The sequence below is a fragment of the Phaseolus vulgaris genome, chromosome 4, assembly GCF_000499845.2.
Source record: "Phaseolus vulgaris cultivar G19833 chromosome 4, P. vulgaris v2.0, whole genome shotgun sequence".
NCBI classification, from domain to species: Eukaryota; Viridiplantae; Streptophyta; class Magnoliopsida; order Fabales; family Fabaceae; genus Phaseolus; species Phaseolus vulgaris.
Window position 1 is genome coordinate 1,973,895 of NC_023756.2, and position 20,891 is coordinate 1,994,785.

Sequence of the window (20,891 nt, forward strand, 5' to 3'; positions counted from 1 at the left end):
AATCAAACGGTGGAGGACACATAATTTTCTATAAAGAAAACTACACGTGTCATGTTTTGAACCGTTTGATTGCAACACCAAACCTTAAGATTGGTTTTATTCGGTTACATGTCTCCAACTTAGAAAGTGGGATGAAAGAGAATGGTGTGATGCGCGAGTATGATCTCCACAATCATACTCGAGAAAGTGGGGTAGGTGAGAAAGAAGAATCTCTTCTTTTTCACTTATTTAATGCAAAGTATTAATGATCATTAATTATGATATTAAATATTTATTTTATTAATTAAAATTTTGAAAATTATAATTTATATATTTAATCTTTTATATATTATTTTTATCTTATCGATGAGTATTTTCTTTTTATCTCTTTACTTATGTGAAAAGTAATTCATTTTCTTTTTCAACTAGAATTGTCTTATATCTTTATTTTCAAATATATTTACATTAAATATTGTAGATTTATTGTTGAAATTTATCAATTTCACCTATGTGTATATAGTTGTTAAAAATTTGAACAAAAATAGTTTACAATCATATTGAATATGTTGATAAAAGTAAAATTTTAGGTTGAGAAGAAACTTATTTTTACCCGTATTTAATTGATATTTAAGTAATATAATAAATGTTACTTGTTACTTCTATGACAATAATTAAAAACATAAATTGCTTTTAAATATATATAAATTTGAAGTAGATTGATTTAATGTTTTGTTTTCTGCATTTAAGATTATAATAATTATCGTGATTATGTGAATTTAAGATTATAATAATGATCATAATTATCAAAATATCATATTGATTACCAAAATATCATCATTTTAATATTATTTTTGTTTTTCATTTCTCTTAAAATTTTAATAAATTTTATATCCACCGTTTGCTATTCTAAAATCAATATGTTGAAATTGCTTTGTTGTGGAGTAAAGATTTGCATATTTTAAAAAAATGTCAAAAATAGTGTGGAAGAGAAAAAGAAGATAACAAAAACCAAAAACATAACACATGGATGAGATCTTATAAATATGTTATTTCTAAATTTGTTGTATATTATTGTTGGAATTCATATGGACATGTCAAACTTTATTAGAAAATACAAACTTTTATTTTTGCAAAGTTTGTTTGCATTGAAAATTATTCATTATAAAAATAAAAAATTTAAGTAAAAACAAATGAATTTTAGAAAATTCAAAAAATTGCCAAAAAAAAGTTTTGAAAGTACATTTGTCTATATTTAATATAGGAATGCAAAAAGTTAAACAAGTATGTAAATACTATTGACTAATTTTCTTTTATTAAAAAATGAACTTTTTGTAAATACTCTCCAATATAAAAATATAATTTAAATTCAATGTTAAATTTTTCTCAAGAGGTGGAAAATAGTGTGATATCAACTCAAAACTATTTTTCATCATCATTTGATCCATTTGACATTCATCAAATCTTTAGTATTTTTTTTTTCATAACATTAGTTACACCTTTTTTTTTGTGCAATATTGTTCAAATTATATATTACAATAAAAACTATACATAAACTTCAATTTTATGGAATTAAAATAATCCTAATTTATACATATAATTATTTTTGTTTTTTAAAATATTTTTCTTTTTATCACATCTTATTATGAATTTAAATTGTTTAATCTTATGATATTTTATTATAAGATTTATATAATTATAATTTTTTTAAAAAAATTATAAAAAAAACAAACAAATGTGTATTCTTTTGACATCACATCCTTAATAATATGATTTTTTATGTGAATTTTATTTTTTATAAAAAAAAATAAGTAATATTTGAAATAGTATATAAAAAAATATTTAATTTTAATAAATTTTCATTGTATATAATAACCCTGATTTAAAAAAGTAAGAATATAAACTTTGTTATAAAGTTTCATCACGTGAAAACATATGTAATTGGATTTTATACTTTGTCTTACTTATGTACTTCACATGTTATATAAGTTAAGAGAAACATTTGAACTATGGAAACTTTTAATATTTTTTTAAGATAGTAAACATTGGAATTTGCACAATCATTTTCATTTTTTTATTTTTGATAAACAGAAACTTGTGGCGTAGAAGCATAGATTGATGTGGTGTGTGTGCAGGTACAATTAACAAGGAAATTAGTAAAATAAAAAATTATTAATTCATGTTCATGTGGGATATGTCAAGAAAAAGAAAATGACAAAAGTGATGATAAGGGACCTGCATATTCACTGTGTTGTTTTCTTGCAAAAGAAAAAAAACTTTGATTTCATAAAGTGGTGTGAAATCAAAATATGGAAAGAATTTTGGTTTTAGGTAATAATTAATAGTTAATTTATAAAATTAACTAATTTGTAGTATTTTTTATGTAACACAGATACTGATACGACATGGACACAGACACGGAAATACGTAAAATCTCTAAAATGTAGGATACGGGGACACGAATCTATATATTATATTCAATAAAGATTTATGTGCACAAGTATGTTTCAAATTATTTTATGGAATATAAAAATGTTTTTCATAACTGATTCACAAGAATTTGTTTCTTATTTTTATAATCACAGTAACAATTTATACAATAAAGTTTGAATTTTTCAAAAATTAATGTATGTTTCTTTTCTAAAATTGTTTTAGAATCATACTAAAATTGTCAAAAATATAACAAATACTTTTGAATTGAACACTTTATATGTACGTATCCTACAAGTGTCATACGAGTATCGACACACCATATGAGAGAAAAGTGTCCGAATTTTATAAAATATTTCTCAACTACTTATATTTAAATAATGTTATAAAATTAAGGACATAAAGTCTCAAAATAGTCCTTCAGCCGACCCATAATTGGTTGTGTAAACATTAAGATTAAATGTTTTTTTTTATTTTGACTTTAATTGTTTGTTTTCTTCTTTTTTTTTCTTGTTAGAAACTTCTACTTGAGTAATTTGACTTAGCAGACAAATCTCCAGATTTTGTTCTTATCAGAAGTGTGTAGAGTTTGATTAGAAGTTAATTTGTCTCTTAAACAACAAATTACAAAACTAATATAACACATCTGGAGTATTCATGCACATCAAAATCATTATAATACATATCTACACTTTTAAACAGATATTTTTCTTACATTAATGATGCAAGATATTGATCATCATTATCTAGTCTTAAGGATGAAATTTTATGGGTTACAAAATGAATAAATTTGTTTAGTTTTAATTTGATCTATATATATATATGAATGATGTTGTATATCCTTTTCATGATAATTATTTAATCAATTTTTATTTAATAATTTTCTAACATTAATTTCTATTCAATAAATTTTTAATTTTTAATTGTGGATGTTAATCCACTACTATTCCAAATCCTAAATATTTATTCTAATTATACTTAGGGTTAGAATCTAAATATTATAGTTAAATAAAAATGATTGAGTAAGTTTTGGAGAAATGATTAGTTTTAAGGATAAAAGATTTTCAATTCTAAAAATCAATGAACTTCAATTCAAATTAATATTACCTCAAATTGGTGTGCTATACTTAGAAATTGGATAACCTATCAAAATTTTAAAATCAACAATTATTACATTAATGATGTTAATCCAATGAAATAATAAGATTAAGTTAAATGAAAATTCAAAATTTAAAAATGTATAATTTGAAACCTATTAGTTTAAAGGATGAATGAGACACCATTTTGCCATCATTTGAAGCATGAGAATTGTATACATATATCTTAAACCTTCCACATCAAATATAATATAACTTCAAAACCAAGTAACAACACCCACTATTATAATTTATTCAAGACACTGATTTTCTTTTAACTTCTTTTATACTCTTTAACACGCACCATTACACAATTATTAAATAAAAAATCAATTATAAAAAAATAATTAATTGTTATATTGATTAAATTAGATCATATTTTAGATATTTAAAAGAATTTTGGCATTATAAATTGGAATATAGTTAGTTACTAAAAATTTAACTACCAACTTTAGAATCTAAATAACTGGTAGTAACAACCTTGATAGTTAATTAGATGAATGTCTTTATTTATTAGTATGTTTAAATATCCTTTCAAGTTTGAATCGTTTTGTATTTATACGAAAACAATTACATGTGAATCTAAGATAGATAGAAAAAAAAGTAAATTTGTTTTACTTTGGTAACAAAACAATGGTACGAAACTCTTGTTAATCTAGTTTAAAATGACACTTGAGACTCTCTTAGTAGAAGATCCCATTCACATTTTTTATACTCTACCGATCACATTAATGCTTTAATTTTTTCATGACTACTTCAATTTTTAGGTGTGAACTATCATAAAAATACAAAACTCAGCTTTATGTAGTATATCTCAAAGCATTATTAGTTTTATAACTTATATTTGTATTAAGCACGAGGAATTATAACTTAACTCGTTAAAAATTTAGGTAAGTGCATTGCATAGACAAATGTACAACCAATAATATGTAACAGTGGTGAAATAACTTTTTCTTTTCCATTGTCTGATGTCCTAATATTTATGATGTAGATGTATCTCCTTCATTGATAGGTTTATGTACTTAATATAACACAATGATTCAACATATAATCTCTACTATGTAATTTAAATCATTCAATCAAACATAACACGCTTAATTCAATAAACTTACATTTAATTACTCAAAATCATATTCAAGATCTTAAATATTACATTCTCAAACAATTACACACATGTACATTGTTTAATTGAACAAGAACATGCATTAGTTTCACTTTCAGGCCACCTGAGCGAATAATTATGGCTTGAGCGACCTTCACCATTTAAACACACAGGAAAATTTGTTAAACATCCATCGTTCAAGCTACATAAACTTCCCTTGAATGATATGTCATATTACTTGAGCATCACACTAACACAAAGTGATATACTTTTAGAGAAGAGATAATTGTTTTGCTCTCATCCTAGCTTGATCTACAAGCAAGTTAACACATATTTTCTAAATGACAAGCTTGAGTAGCATTGTACTTTGTTTACATCAAAGGATTTTTGGAACCCCATCTATCTCAATACTAATCTATCGCTCTAGCAGTCAAACATTATTTGAGTTATAAGAGTTGTAAAGCATAATTAATTTTTCTGACACTTATCTCAATCTAACCTTGTGAGAATATAACTAAAAAACTCAATCTCATTAATACACAATCTCAAACATTAATATTTATCATCTAAAACATAAAATAGTTTTCAAGAAGATATTCATATACTCAAAAGTGATTTGAAATTTGATAATAGTTTTTTAAATTACACATCTTAAGTTATTTATTTTCAACTAAATAATTCAATTTTCTACTTATTTATTATACAACTCACTTTATTTTTCTCTCATTATTTATTTTATCTACACCCAAAAGAAATGTAACATATTTGAGATTAAAAAAATTGAAATAATAAGCATTAACTCACATGCGCTGTCACTTTCACACACTTCCCTTCGCCGTTTTGGTTGCCGCCTTATATGGCTTTCCAAACACCAATTTCATGCGTAATTTCTTCCAAATTCATCTCTTCAATTTATTTTATTTCTCAATATTTAAAAAAAAACATGAGTAAAAGTCTTTGGTTTTAATTTTAATATTTTTATTTTTATTTTAGATTAACCATTCATATTAAGATTAATAATGTAATATATGCATTTTAAATTTTAAGTAAAAAACAGTACCATCTCTTTTGTAAAATGTGAATATAAATACACTACAAGAAATCATTAAATAGAAATAATTTTTAGTAACAAAAAATAATTAGTTACTATAATGACTAAATTAAAAATTATTTTAGAATTTTAAAGATTAAAAAATATATTTTTAAATTAGTTTCTATTATTGTTAAATGGTTTTTAAATTGGTATCTAATTAACTACAAAAGTTTTTCTACTAAATTTAGAATATAAATAATTGGTAGTTAAAACCTTTGTAATTAGATAACAATTTACCAAAATTGTTTTGATCTTTAAAATGATATCCAATTTAGTCACTAATTATATTTTGCCTCTAAAATTAGTTTTTATTTCATAATTTCCTTGTAGTGATATTTTTTTTTCTCTTCATTAGTATATTTTTAATATAAAATAATACGAAAATATTTTTATCGAAAGATCTATATAAAAAAGTTAATTTTTTTATAATATAGAAATTTTACACTATGAAAAAAATCATTTTGGATTAATATACAATAACGACAAACGGGTAATATACACCATTTTAGATAATTAGTAAATACTTTGTGCCTTTGGATATAGATAGTACAATAATTAATACTTTAAATGTAATAAACACTTCACCTAAATTACCATGATTAATTAATTTGATTCGGTCCTCCATTTTTTAAAATTTTATGAATTATAAACATGTTTCAACTTCTAAAACAAATAATTTAGGTGATTATGTATTTTAATAAAATTAAAGATACACATTAAAAAAAAACATTATATCCATTTTATTTTATTCTAGAATGTGATTTTATGCATGCAGAACATTTTATAGCGATATTGTCGCATGAAATGTTGTTTAATAATTGAAGTATTTGTTGAATTAATGGCCTAATCACAACAGAGCAAATCTTTGACCTAAACCATATTTTCATTGCAAGCAAGGTTCCTTCCCATTTAACCAACAAAAAAAAATGAATAATATTTAAGAAGCAATATAATAATCACTATAAGATGAGAACAAGTTTCTGTTATTGTCAACTAAATTAACTAGAATAAGAGAAAGCCAACACATGCTTGCTTCAACCCTAGTGTTGGTAGGTCAAATAAGGAACAAAAATTATTTTATCATCTTCTCATTATTATTATTATTATTATTATTTAGATTTTGGATGTAAAACTAATTATTTAGGTCTTTCTTTTCATACCCAAAAATGTGAATACTTGAAAAGGAAAATCAAATCAAAAGAAGATTTAAATATGTTTTTCTTTCTAAAATATTGTTTCATTTTGTTTCTGATTTTCCTACTTAGCTTTTGGTCCTACAATATTTTGTTTTTATTTTAGTGTGTATAGTAGGTCAATAATAAACTTTTAGTTAAAAAGAATTTAAGATAAAATGTAATTAATTATTATATTAATTAAATTATGATTAAATGAATTATTAATATTCAAAATAGTTTTTACTTTAATAAAATTTATAAAGTAATTTTTAAATTTTTATTTAATTAACTATTAAAATTTTAGTCACCATCTTTAGAATTTAAATTAATTGATAATTAATTAATTACTAATGTAAAAAATAATTGATAAATTTTATTAATAATAATAACTACTTTATAAATCAATAATTTTTTAGTCTTTAAAATAATATCTAATTTAATTAATATATCAATTAATTATTTTTAACTTTTAAAACTAAATTTTATTTAATTATTTTTTAGTGACTCAACATATACAAAATATTGTAAGACTAAAAAAAAAACTAAATAAAACAAGAAGTACTAAAGTTGTTTTTTACACGAACAAACATCAAATAATTTTTTTAAAGAGAACAAAAACATGACTATATTTAAACTTAAAAATAACATATATGTAATAAAAAAATTGTAAGACGAGTCCGTGAGTGATGATTGATTAAATTTCTTAAGTTGCGTCATATCATAGGTCATAGGATTGAATTCAGATTTTTTCTGTCTTGCATTTTTTTCCTCTTCTTCTGTTTTTGATGTGTTATTTTTTAAATACAAGAACAAGAAATGAGGATTTTTCTTTGAAAAATTAGAGTCTTTGGTATGGCCCTCCACAACGTGGTTCTATAAGATTCAACCCTAATATTAGGGTTAAAATTCTTCCATTTTCCAAGCTTAAGTTCGTGAACCTCCACATATCGTGTTAATGGGTGTAAATATATATATGCATAAGTCAAAAGATTGATTCTGATAACTACTAACGACTTTTACATGAATAGTGTAAATAAATAAACTATAAAAAATATGTATCAATCCGACTTCAATTTCAAAAAATATTATTGTTAGAATCAATTATCGTATTTGAGATATTCTGTGTCGTTTTAAAGGTCGATGTTTTGTTAGAATTTTGTCTTTTAAAAACATTTCGATGGAAAGAGTATATAAATTATTTTTTATCCGACTCTTAAATGGTGTGAGATTACATAAATGATATAAAAATAATAAGTAATTTTTTTTAATTTCAAATAGTTAAATCACAATTACATATAATGAAACTCAAATATACAGAGAGATTCTACTAAAATACTCGTACTTAACTTAAAAAAAATATAATTTTGATTTCTATATTTTTTTTCTTAATTTTAATTTTAGAATCTATTAAAATGTTGAACAATTTTGAGAATAAAATTATAAGATATAAATAAGTTGTAAATTTTATTTTATTAAGTCAAGTTAGTTTTATATTAGTGATGAAAGTTATGTTTACATGGAGTTTTATAACTACCAACAATCAAAATTTTGATTAAGAATAATCTTAAATGTATGTTTAATATAGTCTCATGATGATGTTTAAGAGTCGATGTTAAAAACAATTTATATATTACTTTTTTTTTAATTCACCGAGATAATTTTTAAAAACAAAATCGTGACGAAACATCTACTTCTAAAACGAGATAATACCTCAAATGTGTTGATTGACCTATGTATTTCTTGTTCTCGAGACAAGATCAAGACAAATAAAAAACAACATTTTTATAAAGAAAACATTGTAAACTCAAATAATTCTTAAAAAAAAATAAGAAATAATGAATAATGTAAATCAGATTAAAAAGTGAAAAAAACTATTGCAATTAAATTCTAGTATTGTCTATAACCTGTGAACTGGTCACGATTTGATACTGTTTGTCTCGTGTGCAATGCAAGTGCCACAATTCTTTTTTGCCTATAAATAGAGCTTCAATTTCTCGCTATGATAAACCACAAAATCTCTTTTTCTCCTGAAACCATTTTCTTCTTCACCTTCTTCCTTTGCATCTCTGTTTCTCTTTCAAAATGAAGAACATGAACATGAACATGAATGCAAAGATCATTGCACTAGTCACTGCAATTGCATTTTCTGTGTGGTTTTCAAGCTGCAGTGCCACACGTGTGAGCCACTGGAGGAAACTCAAAGCAACTTCTGCTACTTTTAATGTGTTGGACTATGGTGCCAAGGGTGATGGTCATGCAGATGATACACAGGTCATTTTTCATTGTTTTCCCAAATGGGTTCAACTTTACTTTTTCTTTCCAACATTTCAGTTTTCAGATGATCACAAAATCTGGCATCAATGAATGTGTTGACATGGTGGTGCAGCACAATACCATGTTAGATTTTGTCTTCAAGATTGAATATTGAATCCATGAATATGTTAAAAATGTGTATTTAATAATGAAGGAGCAAATTTATGAAAAAAAAATAAACTCATTAGTTTTTGTGTGTATTTGTTGCTTTCTACTTAATAATTTTTAAGTCTAACTTATCTTTATAAAATCGACTTATAAGATGAGGTTTGTATCAATTTTTATGTTCTGATTTTCTATTAATTTGAAATTTTCAACCCTGTCTCTTACATCAAAATCCTTCAACTTGTATGTGAAACTGTATATTTATGGTGATTGGATAGTATGAGTTTTTCGAATATTAACTCAATCTTATAAAATCGACTTATAAAATGAAGTTTACATCAATTTATATGTTTTTAATTTTGATCGATGTGAAATTTCAATACACTCTCTTATATTAAAATCTTTCAACTCGTGTAAGACTATATATTTATAGGTGATATAATAGTTTGAATTTTTTATTTGTGAGTATTAACTTGGTATCACACTAAAATTTATGCAGGCTTTTGCAGAAGCATGGGAAGCTACTTGTAAGGTGGAGGGTTCAACAATGGTTGTGCCATCTGGTTCTGTATTTTTGGTGAAACCAGTCTCCTTCTCAGGTCCTAACTGTGAGCAAAACATTGTTTTTCAGGTGAAGGAATTAATCTTTCTCTTCCCATTCACTCTTTAAAATGTTATCACACTGTAGAATCTTACATGATATATTGATGATAAAAACACATGCAGTTGGATGGAAAAATCATTGCACCAACAAGCTCTGAAGCTTGGGGCTCTGGTACCCTGCAATGGCTTGAATTTTCAAAGCTTAAAAAGATTACAATAAGAGGTAAAGGTGTGATTGATGGCCAAGGTTCTGTTTGGTGGAATGACTCACCCAATGGAAAACTTCCAAGCACAAAACCAACAGTAAGATTACTCCTTCTTCCATCATTCAAAAGCTTACAATAATAAATAATAATAATAAATAATAATGTACATCAATATTTTAAAAATCTTACCAATTATATTTTTTATATTTAAAATTTAATTATAATAAAGATAGACACTTCGTCTTAATCTAAACAACTTTTTTAATATTTTTTTTCTCAATCTATCTCTTGCCATTCCTATTCTGATCACATTCTTTCTTGATGACCAACCAGTTAGACAACCCATTTACAAAGACAAAACCCGTTTCTATTATGCTTCAATTTTCATTAGTATATATATAACTTCTCACATTAACCAATGAGTCTTTTATTTTATTAAATTATATTTAGACTCAAAGTCCAACATCTATTTCATATCCAGTCACATAATTTTCTAACATCAAATTCTCTTCTTTTTTTTTAACCAAATTATTAGTATCAAATTCAAATATTTACCATCTTTATTTATTATTTTATTTTGAAATTTTTGAACCTGTCAAAAAAAAATTATTTAAATTATTATTGATTTCGAATGTGAACTATATATTGAACGAAACAAAGTACATAATGTAGTTGATAAAGTTTTGTTGAAAACTCAAATTAGAAGTATTGTTTTTCACTTTATCATGTATAATGTGAGAAGATCACATAGTTTAGTCTTAGAAACTAAAATTCTCATGTGATGTGTTATTTGTTCTCTACAATTAGGCCCTGAGATTCTATGGAAGTGATGGAGTGACAGTGACAGGGATAACAATTCAGAACAGCCAACAAACCCATCTGAAGTTTGACTCAAGCACAAACATTCAAGTGTTTGATATAAATGTTTCATCACCTGGTGATAGTCCCAACACTGATGGAATTCATCTGCAGAACTCACAAAATGTGGTCATTTACAGCACCACTCTTGCTTGTGGTAACCATGCATACTTCTAAATTATAATCAAAATCTCAAAAAACCATCATTTTCATTCAGTATATCTTGAGTTTAAAATTTAGGGTTTAAAGTTTTTTATTATTAAAGTGTCAATAAAACTTTATTTTTTTCATTAATGTCAAAACAAAATATCATTATAAAAAAATTATTAAATAAAATCTAATATTAAAAAAAAATTATATTAACTATATTAGTAGCTAAAATAATATTTAATATTAATAACTAAAATTTTAATGGCTAAAACTTGTAAAATTTGTGGTGTTAAATTGTGTAGGTGATGATTGCATATCGATACAAACTGGTTGCTCCGACGTATATGTTCACAACGTGAATTGTGGACCTGGCCATGGCATCAGCATTGGAAGTCTTGGCAAAGAGAACACCAAAGCTTGTGTTAGAAACATCACTGTTCGAGATGTCACTATCCAAAATACCCTCACTGGTGTTAGAATCAAAACATGGCAGGTATATACACTCACATATCCTCAACCTTTCTTCTTTCTATGTTTGTCAATTATAGAGTTTTTCTTCTTTCTATGTTTGTCAATTATAGAGTTGAGTTAAACTTAAAGTTTACTAGCTAGTATTTTTTGTGACATTTTTTCTTTCTGTTAGTCGATTGTAGGGTTGAGATAAACTTTTTTTATCAGCAATAAAAAATGAATAAATATGAATTACTTTAGGGATGGTCTAACCCTTATACATAAATGCAACATTTAACCTCCCCTATTAGACATAATCTCATATATATTTATACACAACACTCCTAAGTAAACTCAGAGAAAATCACCTAAGGCAATCAAACATATACCTAAAAGAGTACATCATGAAATCATCCTCATACAAATTAAAGGGTCAAAACACCAATTAGAAAAGGAGAAATGCGTAGAATGTGACTTGAATGTAACTTAAGACCAAACTTTTAATTGAACCAAAACAAACACTTCCAATACATCTACTATACCCCTTTAAAGATTATCCTGTTTCTATACTTCCAAACCTCGTTGAGATAAACTTAAAGTCCACTGACTATTATTTTCGTGTCATGGGCTTAGTTTTGTGCTAGATTTCAAATGTGTAAAATCAAAGTTACTTGAATAGTTTTTATTCAATGTCAAACCAAATATGCATTTTTACACTAAAGAACATTTTGTATTTATCATAGTTTAACTAAAAGTTGTTGATGTTTTTTCATAGGGTGGCTCTGGCTCAGTCCAAAACATCATGTTCTCCAATGTTCAAGTTTCTGGTGTGGAAACTCCAATCTCCATTGACCAATACTATTGTGATGGTGGCAAGTGCAGGAATGAGTCATCAGCAGTGGCAGTGTCAGGCATACACTATGTGAACATTAAAGGAACATACACTAAGGAGCCAATTTACTTTGCATGTAGTGATAACTTACCATGCACTGGCATAACCCTTGACACCATTCAACTACAATCATCTCAAAATCATGATCGTGTACCCTTTTGTTGGGAATCATTTGGAGAATTAAAGACCAAAACAGTCCCTCCTGTTGAATGCCTTCAGAGAAACCCATCAAAAACAGGATTTGCTTCCAACATTGATTCTTGCTGAATTTATCAGCACTATACTATGGTAGGGGTTACATATAGATTAATATAATACATCATAGAAAGTTGTTGTTAGTGGTTGATTATCATGATATCTTAAAAATAGTTCAAATTCTTGTATTATATATAAGTTAGGGTCAAGATTTACAAGCCAATATATATTTAGATTGATGGAAAAAATGTTTTAGACATATATCAATTATATACATAAATTTTCAATTATGTTTATGTTTTACTTTTGGTAGTATTAAGAAAGTAAACTTTAAGTTTAATTTAACTTTAGAAAACTGATATAGATAAGCGAGATTTATCACATCTATATATTATAGTTTGGTCATTCTTTAGACGATGTAAGATCTTCAACATATTCCCATGAAAACAAATGGTCTTTTGGCATTGGTGAAAATCATTTCCATGAAGGGGATGACACGTGGACCTTCATGCATTCCTTGTCAGTCTATGCTTTCTATTTGCACTCTAGTAATTTATTTGTGCACCCTAGATGGTCTAGAGTTGCAGTGGGTCCAAGAAGGCCCAATTGTAACTCTAGCTATTTTTTTGTATTTACACCCTATCCTAATTGGCCCTAAACATGACCCAAACAAATGATCCAAATACAATATACTACTCTATACAATGTTTATAAAACTAGAGAAAAAAATAGAAGAGAAGATAACAATTATTTTTTCCTGAGATGAGAGTCTTTTGAGCTCCTTCTTATGCTTCCAAATTCTTAGCCAAATGTTTCGAGATTGTATGATTTTTCATCAGAAAATACATAAGAAGACAAAGTTAAATTTTGTCGGACTTATATAAACATTTTAACAATACCTTTTTCTTACAAAATAAACTACATAACTTTTTATTTTCCAATGGGAATGAAAATATGTAAGAATAAAATTAATCTTGTGGATAATTTTGTCAATATTTCTTTCCTTCTAAGAAATAAGTAACTAATTAAAATAGTTTTTACACATATTTTTATTTGATTTTAGGGAGAAATAAATGTTTACAAAATTACATTAATTTTACAAATTAAATTTCACATTCTCATCGTAACTTTATTTACAAAAAAATAAATAACTAATGAATAATAATAATGTGAAGAAGAAGAATCCACTAAACAAAAACACCATAAGTGTAACACTAATAATTGCATGAATAATAGCATATAAAAAAAAATGAGGAATTACATTAGTATGAGAAAGTGAAGTCAAACCTTTAACAATGTTTGATCAATCATGAATCAAACTGAAAGGGTGGTGATAGGTAGACACCACACAATGAAAAATATTCGCTTCACAATTTAATAAAATAATATTTTAATTATATTTAATTTATTTTTTAATTTAAAATATTATTATAATAGGTTCTCAAGTATATGTGAATTACTTTTCTTTGTAAAAGTAATATTTTCCAAAATAAAATTCCATTGTCACAAACTTTCATCCTAAATTTTGATTGAACTTTTTATTTAATGACTACCTTTATGTTCTAAATTCAATAACACTTTCTTAATTAATATGTTATAAATCATGTAAAATAATATTTTTCTGATAGAAACATATTTACAAATTCCAAATTTAAACATATTATACTCATTCAAGAAAAAAAAAATCGAGTCTCAAGTGGTGAAAAGATCCCGAATTGAACGACGACGTTTCAGAGATTCGACACGGTGCCGTGTTGAAGACTTGTTTGAAGACTTGTAATGAAATAACAGTGCCAAGAGAAACTGAACCCTCTCTCTTTCAGTCGTTCTCCGAGAACAAAAAATCGCGATTCGCTCTTCTCTTCGAAATCGTGAACAAAAAATCGAGAAGAGGTAAACGAATTCATCCCTCTCCGATTCAGTTCCTTCGAGCTCTCTATCAATTTCATTCAGATTATCGTTTCGTTATTTGTTAGCTTTCAATTGATTATAATAATTGCTATTTCCGTATCTGATTCGAGTATGTGTGTTGGCGATGGATCTGCGATGTCGCAAATGGTTGCGTGGTTTGGAACAGCGAATTGGAGTGAGGGAGGATGGGGTTGTCGTTCACTAAGCTGTTCAGCAGGTTGTTCGCGAAGAAGGAAATGAGGATTCTGATGGTAGGTCTTGATGCTGCTGGTAAGACAACCATCTTGTACAAGCTCAAGCTTGGAGAAATCGTCACCACTATCCCCACCATCGGTAATTTCACTTTTCCTCACTATCACTTTTGGTAATATTAGCTTTCCATTTTAGTAAATGCTCCATCTAACATGCTTCTTTTGCTTTTTCCCCCCTTTTTTTCTATTTTTGTGTAATAATAAGAATAATAATTTTTCTATTTTATTATTATTATTATTATTATTATTATTGTTGTTGTTGTTGTTGATATTATTATTATTATTATTGATGGTGAATCAAGATTTGAATACGTGCTGAATGGATATCCACACTTAGTGTTTGGAACATGATTTGTCTCTGTCTATGGTACATGGCTGTATCTGAAGGAGAACGCGGTGGAAAACTAAAGAAAAATAATTAGAATTGTGAACATCACGCACCAAAAATTCATTGTACAGATTGGAACACTGTTCGTGTTTTTGAGTATGTGAAAATTTGAATCCTCACAGAAGCTGATGGATCGCCTGGGGGCGATATTTGTGTTATTATTTTTTGTTATGGGAATTGTTGGAGATTCTAGGATGACTTGTGATATGGCTAAATTAAAGTATAAAAGGGAGGGATAGCCCTCTCCTTGCAAGTCGGTATTGCAGAGTTGACATAGCTATGTCACGTTGCATAATACTTAACATAAATTTTTTTATAAAAAAGAAGTGTAGTTCTATAGTGATACTTAACGTAAAAACTTTTATAAAAAAAAGTGTAGTTTTAAACTCAAAGTTTAAGGTGGTAACAGACTATTAATAACTGTTAGTGGGCTTATTGGGCCGGCATTGGACCACTTGCAAATGTCCTGTCTTGCAAACTTCACACTCTAGATGTCTATTTCTCAGTGTGAGGGGGTATTGGAGATCCTAATTTATTGAGTTAATTTTCTCTGATTAATTTATTTACTTTGGTATTTCTGGCACTTGTGCAATAATATTTTTAATGTGGAAATTTAAACATTATGAATTGGTTTGCTAAAGCAGTATTTCCTCTTATGATTGTATGAGTATAAATTGTTAAATTAATGAGCCACATTTTTCTTTGTAGGATTTAATGTTGAGACTGTGGAGTACAAGAACATCAGCTTCACTGTGTGGGATGTTGGTGGTCAGGACAAGGTAAAACTGCTCTTCCTGTCTCTTTCTGTTTGTTTGTTCCTATTGTAATTGTAACAAGAGCTAGTAAAGTCATGCTTGGCTATGACTCTCATTCTTAAAGTGTCTTTCATGTTATGCTTCCTGACTCTATTCAAGTTTTTTATTTGCATGATCTGTACCCCTGGTTTGGTTGATCTATAAAGTTGAGGACTGTATGTGAATCTGCAGGTGGATTTTATATTTTTTACGAAGGTTTGGTTGGGGAAGTGGATTAGCTTTGCTTATGCCTCTCTCTTCTGTATATTGCTATATCAATTGATTAATTTGATGAATTTACTGCTATGTTATTCTTTTTTGGAATCACTGATGGACCTGTCTTCTTTTGATTGATATTTAGTATTCTCTAAGCAAGTTCAAACATCATTTATATCTGTGGGATGTTCTGTTAGTGCCTCATGTTGTTTATTCAATTGTTTAATTTTTTCTATTATAAGGGTTTGTGCAATTTTGCTATAATTTTGGTTGCTATATGCAGATTCGTCCACTATGGAGGCATTATTTCCAGAACACTCAGGGTCTCATTTTTGTGGTGGATAGCAATGATAGAGATCGAGTGGTTGAGGCAAGGGATGAGTTGCACAGGATGCTGAATGAGGTATATTTTATGGGCATGCTAGTTTCACTCACATATCTCGATTCCTGATAGAGCACCTGTGATAACTTTATTGAAATTTTATTAAATCACATAGATATATAACTATTTTTGTTGTTGTCCCCCAGTTACATGACTTGTACAGATACTATTCTTTACCCTGAATTTAGAATTATGACGTACATAGCTTCCCCATCACATGCAACTCCTATATTAAGCAAATAAAATAGCTGCTCATAAATGCCCCTATTACGCCCTTTTTCATCACATGTTTGTTATCTATTTTTTATGGTTTTGGTATTTTGTGTTCTTACAGATTTTCTTTCATGATGTTAAGCCTTTTTGGTAATCATTTTAGGGGAAGAGGGAGACTTATTGCTAAGTGTGTTATCTGGAAATTGGTCCATACTTTTCTATATTTTTTTTTGGGGTTAGACTAAGATATAATTTTTGCCCATTGTGAGCTGTACATAGGAATAATTCCCCTTTGACGATGTGATATATAGTCCCTCTCTCAAAATGGTGGCTTCCCATTCATAAGGATTTGAATGTGTTCCTAGTACCGAGGGAGCTTCTGAGGTTTGGTCTACCCTTATATGCTTTGTTTTCTTTATTTTTTTTATTGATTGTTTTCCAATATTTTAAGTTTTTCCAATCTGTATCTAATTAACCATACTACCTCTTATTAAAAGTGTTTTAGTATTGACTCTTGAGTGTTTACCATCTACAAATTAACAATTCTTCTAAATTTTTCTGTGAAGTCTGACAATTTGTTGTAGTGACATCTCCTTGTTTGCTAACCATAGTATTTTTTAATTTTCTTCAGGAGTGTTTATGTTTTTTTAAATGCCAAAAAGAGAAAAGACACAAAAAAGAAAAGGAATGAAAGGTGTTTTACTTATTATATTATGCATTGATTTGGTATTTTTTTAATTATCATTTTTTACCTTAAAAGAAACTCTGTAAATTTGATGGATGTAATTGGAGTGCTTTGTTACCATCCTGACTTATTGACCTTAAATTACTTGTGGTTATGACTCAACAACCTTCCATTGTCAAAAAAATTTCCTGGCCTGTTGCTTTTCTATTGCAATATAAAAGAAGCTAGCCCTGCAGCTTTCTCAGTGCAATAACATAAAATAAAAAATCAGTCCTACAATCCCTACATTCTTGATGTCCAATCCTAGAGGTGAGGAAGAGGGTGTTGGGATCCCACATCAACTATAGATATGAAGTAGAGCTTATAAAAAGTTGAGCAAGGCCTTATGAGCTAGTTTTAGGGGTTGAATGACCCAACCCCAAGTTGAAGATAATGTAAGTAAGGGATTTTGGGATTAAATGACGTGGCAGTATATTGGAAATTTATTAGGGTGGTGTCTGAATCTTATGTTGATTTGTTTCAGGATGAACTTAGAGAAGCTGTTTTGCTTGTTTTTGCCAACAAGCAAGATCTTCCCAATGCAATGAATGCTGCAGAAATAACCGACAAGCTTGGTCTTCATTCACTCCGTCAACGCCACTGGTATGAAGATATAATCCTTATCTAAAAGCTTTCCATTGATAATACTGATGATTTGAATTTTCTTGCATATATGTGAGAGGAACATTCGTTGATTAGTCTGTAACTTCAATGCTATATTTACTTTGACCAAAGAGATTTGCATGTGTGAGCAACCCCTTTTCATTCAATGGCTTTATTTATTTCAGGTATATCCAGAGCACTTGTGCAACTTCTGGAGAGGGTCTCTATGAGGGTCTGGAGTGGCTTTCTAACAACATTGCCAGCAAGGTAAGTCTCAATGCTGTAGCTCTAATTAAAATACTGTTGTTGGTATGACACCATTTGCATGATTTGGTTTCTTTTCTTTTGTAATTGCCTTCCTTCATGTGGTTATTTTTAGAACATTATTGATGTTTAAGTATGTAAATGATTGAAAGGGAAAAAACTAATACATATTTCGAATTGTTAAGTTTTCAATTTTTTGTGTTGAAATACAAACCTCTAGAAAAGAAATGTTACATTAATTAATTTTTAAATCATATTTTAAACACTGCTAGCTATATTTAAGAGTTTTTTAGTTTTTAAGAATTGTTTTATAAAACAGATTTTAAAAATAATATTTTAGATATATAGAAGTGGATAAGATGAGTGTGTAAGGAAGAACACGAGGAATAAAACAAACCGAGTAGAAAACCAAACAACTATAAGTTTTTATGTTTTTTTTTAAGTACTGAAAACAGTTTGAAACTATCTGAAAACTGGTTTTAGATTTAAATTTGTTCGAAACATAAAATTAACTACTAAATCGAACAATATTGATCCAAGTAAAATTAAAGTGTGTAATAGCAAAATCTGTTTTGCTACAAAACTGTCCTTGATCGTTAATATCGTGCTGTCTGTTATCTTATATTTTACATTTGGCAACTTACCAACTTTTTCTGTTTTCTTAGGCATGAGACATTTGAAAAAATTTCCGTTGTCTGGGATTTTATGCGAGTCTGGCAGTTCTTGGAGAAAGATGGTAAAGTTTTATATAGTTAAGGTTGTAATAGCTGAACACTTGTTAGAAGTATTCTCTTTTGTGTTAACTTGGGTTTGTATGATTGCTTAAATTAGCTAATACTTTTAGCTATAATAAGTGGAACTTTTGTTCGTGTTCATTTTGTTAGTTTGTTTATCGATTGAATATTTTCATTGCATTTTGTTCTGGGGTATTGCTGCTCCTGATATTATTGAATCAGGATTAGAAAATTGTAGGAAATTTCTTCCTGCACCTTATCATTTAAACTCAACACAAAATTTAAAACCCAACATTGTTCTTGATTTTGATTTTATTTTTGCTTACGGATGCAGAAATCTAGAAGAGATTGTTATATACTCCAGATTTCGATATCCGATAGGTTATTTTTGTACTTCATTTAAGCTTTTGGATGACTGTATCCGGAAGTGAGTTATGAGTTCTAGATTTTTATATATGGTATGATGTGTTGTAAATGGTGTTGAAGGTTGAGATTCAGAACTTATTTATTTTTGTTTATGGATCTTGATATATTAGTTTTGGACTTGAATATTAAAAACTTTGTGATTTGACTTATGAATATGATTATCTAAAAATGTAATTTTTTTTAAATCATTAAAGGTAAAATGGACATTTTATATCAATATTTGAATTGATATGGTAAATCAATATGGTGCAGGGAGAATGAACCAACTTTGGTTATAGATAGCGTCTTGGTGTTCTTTTTTTGAGAGTACAATGGAATTAATTTTGATAGATTTGGTTTTAAATTGTTAAATGTGATTAAGAATTGGAGATCTGTGTCTAAATTAGTTTTAGTAGTAAATTTGATAATAAAACACATTATAGTGTAAAAAATTGGTTTTACATGTTATCTATTATCTAAATGGGTACCTAATTGCTCCTTGGATTTGGACTTGAACATTAGATGAAATTTATGAAAAAAATAAAAAAAAATCTCAAAGAGTATAAGCAACAACATTTGATAGTTTTAAATAAAAAAAATTATCATTGGATTAAATTTAATAAGATTGGAAATTTTAATTTGATTCTTGATTAACTCTGGTGAAATATAAGGAAATAATATCTTCCATAAATAATATAATTTGTATTAACTTATAATCAATATGAGTTTTGAATGCTGACAATTCGATATGAATTAATCGCATTTTAATAGACTAAAATTTAAATGAATAATTTAGACCAAATGAGTGATTAATAAAATACTAAACGAGATATTAAGCTATTTAAGGATTTATCGCTTGCAAAAAAATCTATTTCAAATGGAAATCAAAATGAAATTAAATAACAAATGTTAATATATTTATGGAAATAATAAAAAAATTCATTTAAAATGTTAATTAATTCAACATGGAGTATCCATTCAATTTTATAGAAATAATTTAATATAAAATTTATTTATTAAAATAATGCAATTTCGAATGGAAATTATCTTTTTGAAACGCCAGAATTCATTAAAAAGGGAATACAAGTCAAATAGAAATGAATAAGATGGAATAAAAAGCCATTCAAAATACTGATTATCTTAATATGAAATCCCATTTAAATTATTGCTATTAAAATTATCATTTATTATTTCACTATTTATTTAATTAGTAATATTCATGCCATTTTTTAATTTTAATAAAATATTTGTACTTAAACAAAAATTACAAGATTTGTAAATTAAATAAAACACCCAAAATAGATTTAAAAAATTATAAAATT

The 20,891-nt window shown here is 27.0% G+C and overlaps 2 protein-coding genes across 3 annotated transcripts; both read left to right on the plus strand.

Moving 5' to 3' along the window:
* The first annotated feature begins 8,916 nt into the window (after nt 1-8,916).
* On the plus strand, nt 8,917-12,971 carry LOC137836777 (polygalacturonase At1g48100). Its single transcript, XM_068645504.1, has 6 exons — nt 8,917-9,183; nt 9,830-9,961; nt 10,057-10,236; nt 10,947-11,154; nt 11,450-11,640; nt 12,373-12,971. Exons 1-6 carry the CDS (start codon nt 8,995-8,997, stop codon nt 12,754-12,756), a joined length of 1,284 nt encoding a protein of 427 aa, XP_068501605.1. The 5' UTR covers nt 8,917-8,994; the 3' UTR covers nt 12,757-12,971.
* A 1,339-nt stretch (nt 12,972-14,310) lies between these two features.
* Nucleotides 14,311-19,305, plus strand: LOC137836783 (ADP-ribosylation factor). 2 transcript variants are annotated; one of them, XM_068645511.1, is made up of 7 exons: nt 14,311-14,577; nt 14,762-14,928; nt 15,943-16,013; nt 16,528-16,647; nt 18,048-18,166; nt 18,352-18,433; nt 19,096-19,305. In XM_068645511.1, exons 2-7 carry the CDS (start codon nt 14,781-14,783, stop codon nt 19,099-19,101), a joined length of 546 nt encoding a protein of 181 aa, XP_068501612.1. In that variant the 5' UTR covers nt 14,311-14,577; nt 14,762-14,780; the 3' UTR covers nt 19,102-19,305. The 2 variants fall into 2 exon arrangements, with proteins under 2 accessions (XP_068501612.1, XP_068501613.1); XM_068645512.1 differs by lacking the exons at nt 18,048-18,166; nt 18,352-18,433; nt 19,096-19,305 and adding an exon at nt 17,471-17,545 and having other exon boundaries at nt 14,408-14,577.
* The last annotated feature ends 1,586 nt before the right edge of the window (nt 19,306-20,891 follow it).

What these genes read in the sequence shown, in the direction of transcription:
- LOC137836783 (XM_068645511.1), top strand. Translation starts at nt 14,781, where the DNA reads ATGGGGTTGTCGTTCACTAAGCTGTTCAGCAGGTTGTTCGCGAAGAAG. An exon ending in CACCACTATCCCCACCATCG is followed by an intron (nt 14,929 to 15,942) that starts GTAATTTCACTT and finishes TTTTCTTTGTAG; the next exon opens with GATTTAATGTTGAGACTGTG. An exon ending in ATGTTGGTGGTCAGGACAAG is followed by an intron (nt 16,014 to 16,527) that starts GTAAAACTGCTC and finishes TGCTATATGCAG; the next exon opens with ATTCGTCCACTATGGAGGCA.
- LOC137836777 (XM_068645504.1), top strand. Translation starts at nt 8,995, where the DNA reads ATGAAGAACATGAACATGAACATGAATGCAAAGATCATTGCACTAGTC. An exon ending in GTCATGCAGATGATACACAG is followed by an intron (nt 9,184 to 9,829) that starts GTCATTTTTCAT and finishes AAATTTATGCAG; the next exon opens with GCTTTTGCAGAAGCATGGGA. An exon ending in TTAGAATCAAAACATGGCAG is followed by an intron (nt 11,641 to 12,372) that starts GTATATACACTC and finishes GTTTTTTCATAG; the next exon opens with GGTGGCTCTGGCTCAGTCCA.